Source organism: Papaver somniferum, chromosome 5, assembly GCF_003573695.1.
Source record: "Papaver somniferum cultivar HN1 chromosome 5, ASM357369v1, whole genome shotgun sequence".
NCBI lineage: Eukaryota > Viridiplantae > Streptophyta > Magnoliopsida > Ranunculales > Papaveraceae > Papaver > Papaver somniferum.
The window spans coordinates 132,799,257-132,809,128 of record NC_039362.1 but is presented as its reverse complement, the minus strand read 5'-3'; the positions used below and the strand labels follow the sequence as shown (position 1 = coordinate 132,809,128).

The 9,872-nt window shown below is 35.7% G+C and overlaps 1 protein-coding gene across 1 annotated transcript; it reads right to left on the bottom strand.

Moving 5' to 3' along the window:
* Positions 1-5,209: 5,209 nt before the first annotated feature.
* Positions 5,210-6,150, bottom strand: LOC113282766 (photosystem I reaction center subunit III, chloroplastic-like). Its single transcript, XM_026531835.1, has one exon. It carries the CDS (start codon positions 6,038-6,040, stop codon positions 5,339-5,341), a length of 702 nt encoding a protein of 233 aa, XP_026387620.1. The 5' UTR covers positions 6,041-6,150; the 3' UTR covers positions 5,210-5,338.
* Positions 6,151-9,872: the final 3,722 nt, after the last annotated feature.

Here is a 9,872-nt window from a genome sequence, read left to right as displayed (position 1 = left end):
GCAATTAAATTTCACTCCGAACACCCCGGTAGTTGATGGTTCGTCTTTCTTGGAGTCGGAATTGTGTGCACGAATAGCCGAGCGTTACGCTACATCAAACGGCACCAAAAAGCAAATATTGATGCATAATTTGGAGGAAGCCCTTCACCCTTGTTTAAGGGAGGTTGATGAACCTATTAAGCAAAAGAGCACCGGTAGGCCGAACACCGAAGTGTCGAGGACCATCCAAAGAAAAGAGTTGAAGGAGTATTTGTCTAATAAAAGAATATTGTCTAGGCACTGCCTTGGTTGCACCCCTTGTTCACTACCTTGTTGTTCTACACTTTGTTCAGCACTTGGTTGCACTCCTTGTTGACTGCTTTGTTCTTGTAAGCTTTGTTGAGCACTTGAATTATCTTTGGCACTCCTTTCCCTCCTAGCACTAGCTGTCACTTTCTTCCTCCTTTCTCGACTTTGTCTAAACAACAAAGAAATGAACAATATTTACAAACTATACAATCAGAATACAAAGTATGGAAATATAACCCGAATGTACACATTCGGACGTAAGAAGACACATACTGTTCCCGAATAAAAAACAATCGAAAGCTAACTAAACATATTTACAACCGAATATGCATCAATTGGAGTTCAGAAGCTCTAAACTTTTCATCCTACACAATCGGAAGACAAAGTACACAACTATAACCCGAATGAACAAATTCGGAAGTAAGAAGACACATATTTTTCCCGAATGAAAAACAATCGGAATATATTTAAACATGTTTACAACCGAATATTCATCAACTGGAGTTCAGAAACTCTAAAATTTTATCCTACACAATCGGAGGTATAAAACATTATATTGTCTTCCAAATAAATACTGGCCCCAAAATGGGATTTTTCCTATATCAGAAATTTTGAGATTTTTTCAATATATATATATATATATTCGGTAGTGAGTGTACTTCCGAATACTGTGTGTCTACTTAAATATATTCGGGAGCCAAAAAAAATTCATTAAACTACCGATTATTACCAGTTTGTATCCAAGAAGATATGGCCAACAATATTCGGCCGATAACCATCAAATATTTCTCCCGAATATTGTTGATGTTCTTGAGAAATGAAGAACACGACTACATTCGGAAGTAAATAAGCATGAATATCGCCCGAATCTGGATAAATAACCGAAAACCCTAGAAATTTTTTTTCTCGATTCGTCGAATTAAAGCGAAATAAACCCCAAAAATGATAAATTCTTACCTAATTGGGGCCATTTGAAGTTGACGAAGTGTTTGACTATCGGAATCGCCACCACCTGCTACATCGACGGGTACTTCTTCTTTGCGTTCTTCGCGTTCTTCTTCATTTGCAGCAACAATTTCTTTATTTCTTGCTAGAATCCCAATCTTTGGATCGATACCCCGAGCAACGTTTTTGGTTCTAGGTCTGTGGGTTTCATTTCCCTTATCCATTGTTTTATAAACGAATCGACGATGTTTTGATTTTACGATTCGCGGCGATGTTTCGGTTGAACACAAGAACGAGGGAAAGTTTTTTTTTCTTCCACAATCTGAAGATAATATGAAACTGGAAGAAGAAGAGTTGAAATGAGTAGAATTTTTTTTGATTTGATTTTTATACAGTTTTACCAGAATGGCATTTATGTAACTTCAATATCATATATGGTACCCCTTAACTAGAGTCTTTGGCTGGGTATAAATTGATGACCCCTAAAAACGCGAGGAAATATATATAGGGATTTTAGGGTTCAAAATTAGGAAATACGATTGTGCCTCCCCACTCCAAAGTGAATTAGGCAACTGTGGGAGGAAGTGGTTACCCCATTCTCCTTTATCTAATTGGACTTCTACTGCAGGTGCAGCGGTGGCAGAATGTGTGTCGTCGTCTGGGCGGCGTGGGCAACAGACTTTTTTCCATTCTATACAATATGGAAATGGAAATTGGGATGGAAATTGGAATCGTTAACCGACTGGGGATAGGCCGGTTAGCCATGGGTTGAACTCTCGTGTTAAAGGTTAGAGGTTGCGAATTCCCGCACTGATCACATTTAAAGAAAGTATGGAAAATTGGAATGTTGATTGAATTCCCTGTTTACAAAAAAAAATGGGGTTGCACAGATACTAGTACGATATCCGATTCTGGTATGTATCGAAGAATCCGATTCGGCATCTCTAAAAATGGCCGATACAGATACGTATGGATACTGCATACATGAATATTTGCAGATACAATCTTATAGGACTCAAGAATGTATTAGAGAACACAAATTCAATCTAATTCTAATCCCAAAAACACTCATTGTACGCCTATAGTATATCACAACATCTCAGTCTCACATTGTTAGCAAACTTGAAATTTCCACTCTCAACCCTCGTTATGAGGGAAGTAAACTCCTTCATTTTCTTTTTAAGCGTTTCTCCTCTTCACATGTACAAAGCACGTGAAAGCACGAGGAACCTTAAGAAAAACTGAAGAAAAAACCTTTAAAAAAACTAATAAATTTTTGATAAGTCTTGTGGGAAATATTCGAGGGTATCGTATTCGATACGGGTATCAGAGAAAATTGGATTCGTGTACTACATAATTCTCAAGTATCGGCGCAACCCAGGAAATTAGGATGTTAATATGATTAATTCTCTGTTTTCTGTGACAAGAAATAAAAATAGTGAGTTTTCAACTGAATTTACATATAGAATTCTTTCAAATGATCATTATTTTAACATAGATAAATTTTGGCTAAAATTTTCATGATTAGTATTTGGGCTTTTTAATAAAGTGGCCACCTTTTCGACACATAATTAAGAAAGTGGCCATTTTTTTGAATTTTTTTATAAAATAGCCGAGATAGAATTTTTCCGTCCCGTTTTAAAAAAAAAACAGTAATGGCAGTTAAGTTAACACGAGTCAAGGGTATTTTAGACCTTTTATAACCTAGTCAATCCGCGACTCGGCTGTGTTAGAGAAAAGCACTCATCTTCTTCTTCTGTTCTTCTCCTGTAATTTTTCATTTCCATGGAACGCTAGCAAATCATTGAAATCAAACCAAATTGAACAGAAATCCAATAAATGATTACCCAAAATTTGTCTATGTCTCTCGAATTAACCTATCTTAATTGAAAAAAAAAATCATCTAAGAAATGAACAATTATGAACCCTTACTCGAAACCAACAAGAACCCATCTCTAAATTCTTCAAAAGCCCTCAATTCATCTCTTTTAATTCGTCTCTGGATTTAATTCGTTTCATAATCTCAAATCAACATCATCCCATCTGTTCTTCTTTTTATAAGAATTGCAGCAGAGCTTCTTCCCAAACCCGTGACCATATTCATCATCATGACCTCAATCTTCTTCTTAATCTTGATTCACTAGAGCATCGAATCCCCATATTCAGAATCTCTCCATCAAATCCTTCGATTCCCCCAAGATATGAGATCGATTCGACAGCAGAAACAACAATTCTTTACTTTTTTCTCGAACTAACAACAACCCAAGCTTAAATCGGAAGTCTAGAGACCACCAGACCCGATCGACTTCACTTACTCTTCTCTCAATTCTCTGTCGGTTCCTCGATCTGGTTTGGGGTAATAATAGCAGCAACTGCTGTTCTTTCTTTTCATCTCATTTTAAGGGAACTGGAACAATGAATGAATGAGATTAACACATCTCTCGATTTAGGATATGATAGTAATTTCAGCACAAAAATTGACTAAGTCCGCTTGTTGGACCATTTCGGTGAGACCAGGTGAAAAACTTAACGGAAAAACCAGTTTATAAAAGTTTTAAATTTTTTGGCCGGCTTATTAAATATATGGATGGAAGCTGGTCAATTTATTAATTTGCCCTTAGTATTTTTGTTTGGAAGATGGTTGCAAATGTGTTGCCTCTTAGGGCAAAACGCACATGTGGACCCTTGGTATATTTTATGCCATGATGCTCATGATTAATCTTTATGCGCATATTTTTACTTCTTGCACTTTTTCTAGCCCAGTGTGGTTTGGTTTTAAAAGTTCATTAAATTTTTCCTTTTCCTGTAATAACTTTTAAAAGTTCATCAAATTTTCTTATAAAAGAAAAGTGTGGTTTGGTTTGGTTTGGTTTGGTTTGGGAAATCAAATTCCTAGGTATAGTAATGATTTCGTTAGATCTTGATTCTTTTTAATGTTTTTGATAACAATGAAATTGTAAATTTTTTGTACTATATTGCTAGTTAATAAAATTATTTTTACCATCAAAAAAAAAAGAAATCTTGATTCTCACTTTCTTCGAAAGATTGGAAGCAAACATGGGCGGATCTAGGAGTGGCTTGGAAAAAGTTAGGAAAAATTGGTAGCAAACAGGGGTGGAACTAACATAACAGATGATATTCGATTTTTTTCCCACAAGTACCACCACTGCATCATCAGCAGGACTAGCTATTCAATGAACAGTGAAATGGGCAGCAGAGTTATAATGTTTCTTTCATCGAGATCAGACTCCAAAGAAATAGCATATTTTTAGTTTTTGGACAACATGCCATCTAACTGTGATCAGAGAACACAAGCAATTCCAAAGAATGTGCCAACTTTTTGGGTTCTTGTAAAAATGTAAATCATAAATATGGATGATAAAATGGAAAGCAGATATGCTAGCTAAATAGAGTTGTAAGAAGAAAAACTATTTGCATCTAATCTAATGATCCTTGTATTAATACGCTGAAATTTAATGTGTTGGAGGAATTATTAAGGTTCAAAACATTATTATGCATGCCAGTTGAATTTAATATTTCCGTCATTCCTAAAAAAAATACTTATGGTAGAACTTCAATAAATTAATTACTTCTTTAAAATAATAGATAAGCTAAATTTTAAGTCAATAAATTAATAATTTCATTAAAATAATTTTTTTTGTACCAGCACTATTAATTTATTAAAGTTTACCGTATCATTTTTTGAATTTAGCCAATATTTAGACCCAAAAAAAAATGATAACAATATCTATTTTATAGAAATTGTATGATGTCTTTCTTTATTATAGAGAAAAATAATTGGGCATAAGGGTCAAGATTCTTAAACGAACCACCCCTCAATGGAGCGTGCATAAAAATGCTAGTACTCCAAAATTGGATTCAAGAGTTGTTTTCAAGTTGGAATTAACCATGAAGAGCTAGTTAATTAAATAAGCAATAACGGGCGACAAGCCAACAACTAATACACACCGATGGGATTTGCTGCAATATATGTTTAGTTCATGATGCAAATAACAAAAGAGAAAACAATACAAAAATGAAATTAGATATTTACTTACTGGGAAAAAAAACGATGGTTTAAAAGGAAATATAAAAGTTCATTATATTACACAGTAGTAACATCTTTATCATCAACAACAAGATCACCATTCAAGTATTCTCTGTAAGCAGCAATAGGCCAGCTGAAACCTTTAAATAGAAGTCCAGATGCTAGAGGCACATCAATGATAATCTCTTTCATTGTTGGTTTCTTTTCACCTCTAACTGCAATCAAGTAGCTTCTACCAACCCATCCTATCCAACCAGCAATGTACAAGAACAAAATACCAGGAGTAATGAATTCACCCCAGTGACGTTGATCACCACTGACAATCAAATGAGGTAAACCATCAGCTCCACAAAGTAAACCGTACTTTCCGTAATTATCAAATCTTTTCTTTGTTTTCTCCATGGTTGCTTTAATAGCCAAAGCTGGAGCTGAATCTGGAGCGTAGATTTTCAATGATGACTCCAGTTTCTTCAGTGACTGTTTCTCTCTCTTTGCAAACTGCTTCGAGTCTTTGCATGGTGTTAGTCCTGAGATATCTGCTGATGCTGGTAGTACTGCTGCTGTTGACAGTAGAATTGAAGACAGTGCAAGTGCAGCTGAGAATGACTTTAGAGATGCTGCTGATGAGGAAGATGATGATTCATCTTCCTTGGATGAACAACATACAACCAGTGAACGTTGTTTTAAGGTGAACTGAGATCTGGGTTTTGATGCTGATGATAGTGGTTTGCAGAAGGTGGTTGGAATTGCGAGAGACATTTTTTTTCCCCTTTCAGATTTTCTTTTTTTTTGGTCTCTTAGGATGGTTGAGAATGAGTTATAAGTTAGAGTTTGTTCAACTGGTAGAGAAAGAAAAGAAGGAATAAGAGAGTGGCTGTGAGACGTTTGGTTTGATTTGGGTAGGGACAATGTATCAAGCTTGTAGGAGTGGAGGGGAAAAGGATAAGAAAAACAGCTTACTTGGCTCCTGGAGATTGGTTGGTTTTGGGTTGTCAACTAGATTTTCTTCCTATCTGTTTAGATGTTATGAGATAATCCTAGCTTCATACAAAGCCGCAGCGGATTCGTTTGAGATTTTGCTAGTATCTTATTTTTCAATTAATTATTTATTTCAAATTTTAATATATTTTATTTTAACTGTGTAAACCAAAAAAATTGAGTCCATCGCTTTCATACTCCATATGTATAAGAATTAAGCACAACCATGGGAAATGAGGCCTACCTGAGTTTCCTGCAAGCTCACTCCTTGACAATTGCGTGTCCCTAGTAAGCCTTCACGTTCAGATTTAATGGAGCCAACTGATGGCTGAAGGTTGCTGTGACCTCTGCAGCTAAAACCTGGAGAGGCAACACTAGAACTTAGAAACTCTTTAAAGTGTTAATCATATCGAATCATCGATAAGTACTAAGGGATGGGTTGTACCTTCATAGGAGCAACATAGACAATCATTTTTATGAAATATACCATCCCGGTAGTGCTGTTTAACCTGCAAAATAAAATTGTGACTCAACCAAACGAGGAAAAAATAAAAAAGAACAATGTAAACAATGATGATGCAACATATAAATGACATTTCAAAACTAAGACAAAGGTCAGTAAGAAAGATACCAACAACACAAATTAAAATCACTAACCAAATTCTAAACTAAGGGGGTGAACACATAAATCATCACGAGTGATACTTCTAATTTCTGTAACTGTGAAACAAACCGAACACCAGTTTCCCCGAAACAAGATGATCTATTGTGATTTTTTAATTTAAGAGAAGTTGTTTATATTTCAGCACGCTCATATAGGTATTCATCATAGGAAACAAATGATACACAGACCAAATCGGAAATTCAATATTGTAATGACACTAGATACAGATTTTTTTTTATCAAAAATGCGGACTTGGGTGCAACGAAAGAGACTTAATCTACAATATTGGACAAAACTCAGTGTCCCATATAAATTGAGCCACCAGGGAATGCAGATTTGGACTCTGATTATCATCATCACTGATGTTATATAGGTAGCTAAGTATCTTAACAGGCAATATTTCAACGACCATATAGATGACTAAAAAATTGGAAACTGAATTACCGAGACTCAAGTTCAATTTGCTTATACACACAGCTGGGTAGAGTTAAACTTATCTCAAAGCAGTTGACCTATCTTGGGAAAAAAGAAAGAACGAATCCAGTGGATAGCCAGACAACGAAAAAAGAAAGATGCCAAATGTAAAAGACATCTAAGAAATTCACCGGTGCATACCTCATGTAAAACAGCAATCATAGCTACAGCTCCTGTTGGAGCACACACAAACCTGCATGTTCATCGACAAAGTCAATTTCGAGTCTCATCAACAGCCAACACAAAAAACCACAATTATAGAGATGATATATCCCTTTGGTCTAAATGTCAAAAACATAAACATAAACAAAGTGTACAACTCACCAATATGGTCTCATTAGTATGATAAGTGGCTTGGTAAATACGACTCTGAATACGGGTCAGGGACTTGTAGCATGGAAAGCAGCCTGAGCAAAGTCATCTAATTCTTTTATCTCAATCTGAAACAAATAATGAGAGAGAAAGAATCAGCTTAACAGCAACTACTAGAGCTAACATGACCCATCAAGACAAGATTAACTGGCATGAAAATTGTAAAACTAAGTACTAAAGACAACATGTGAACATCTGAAAAAGAAAAGAAAAATAGCCACAATACAAGAATAAAACAGAAATAACACAAATTCAAAAATAAACCCACGAAATAAACTTAAAACAAGGTTCTACACTTTAACTTCTCTATTGGACTGCTCTTAACTAACTTGCAAAGTTCTCAACAAAAACTGATATATGTTTATGCACAAAAACTGTGACGCCAAATTTGAGGAAAATGAAGGGCATTGGCCAAGCAGAACTTCATAGCTTCATGTGAAAGACAATATACCTGTGTGCCATAACTAGGCATTCTCGGTTGGCTAGTTGGGGCTTTCTCTGATTTAGGACAACAATCCCATGAGTCCATGGAGGATTGCCTCTACAAATTGCTCTCTGTGCTGCAACGCGGAACAAAAGTAAAAGTTCAAATATAGTTGTTCAGTAAAAAATTCTAACGGAGCTAATGCTGGAAGTGTCTGAAAGCCTGTACACGTAAAATGTAAAGTTTACTAGTATATATGAAAAAACTTAGAGCCATGTAAAGTATAGGGTCACTTACAAGTCCATACCAACTCAGCGCTACAACAATTTGATTCTAAAAGAAAGAAAAAATGTTTTTAGAGAAGGAAAAGGGAAACAGAAGCATCTAGAGTTTTAAGAGCTTAACAACAACTGTATAAGGTTGATCATAATTGTTCAGATACTACAATCCTCTAACTGGATAAGACCTGTACTAGTATGCACAACAGCTCAATACTAAACAAACTCTTCGCAAAATTAGCATTTCCCTTAACTGGGCATTAAGAAACCCCTGGGACCACGAGAAAATAAATGATTGAGAGGGAGGAAGAGATTAAGCCACCTAACGAAAATGCTACCTAGATAAGACTGCATCATTAGGGAAAGCATTTGGTAGCTACGAGAATTTTATCTTTGGGAAGAGCTACCTGAGCTGAGACTGAGAATCATCAGTGGGGATTCGAGAGTATTGATTGATAACGGCAAGGCCTATCCTTTAAGAAGCCTCAGTAGCCTACATGGCTTCACGAGTTTGTAGAGTCTTGTTGTTTTATTAACAGTCGTAATACTTAAACTATGTATATGGCTCACTAGCATGCAATAATTAGTATAAAAATAAGACATACAATAAGTTTAACAAGCATACCTCATCCACTTCTCTGTCTGAATCAAGAACTTGACGAAGGGCCATAGCTAGCTCATCCCTGGGAAGTTGCCAACCACTTTGTCTAAGTATATGATCACATTCGTCTCTTAACCATCTCAAGACCGCTTTCCCCTTGTCCACAATGGAATTATTAGGTACAGATTCAATATGATTATATTGTTCTCCTTGAAGAGAAGACAACATAGAGCTTTCCTCCTCCAAAAGTAGCTCATTTTCAAAGCCTCGTCAACTTGAAACCGAGTAGGAGCATGGAAAACTAGTTCAGTCCCAAACTCGCGCTTCCGAGACACTAGCATCATCTCCATGACCACAACAAGGCTTCGAGATGAAGAGCTTTTGAGCGAAGCAACTTTCTGGATCTTAATATCTGGAACATTGTAACCAATACATTTTTGTAACTCTTCCCAGGAAATATGTAAAATAATATGAAGTAAATCCAAATTTGAATGAGCTCCACTTAACACTTAAAGAAAAAACTCTGAAGATTAAGAACAAATTTCAAAGTAGTGGTAGTAAATAATAATTACTTTGCTGATATTTTTGATCCATTGTTCTAAACATCCTCTCTTTTGAGGAACACCAAAGAGATGATACACTGTTTCTTTTAGCTACTTGTCTAATTCTTCAGATGATACTGCTCCATCAAATAACTCTACTACGGAACCAAGAAATCTTATGCTTGAGTCAGCTTGACGAACTTCACTTGAAACCGCATTATCAACCTTAAATCAAGTAAATATATACTAAATCGATGA

Coding starts and splice junctions, on each gene's coding strand:
- LOC113282766 (XM_026531835.1), bottom strand. CDS start 6,040: ATGTCTCTCGCAATTCCAACCACCTTCTGCAAACCACTATCATCAGCA.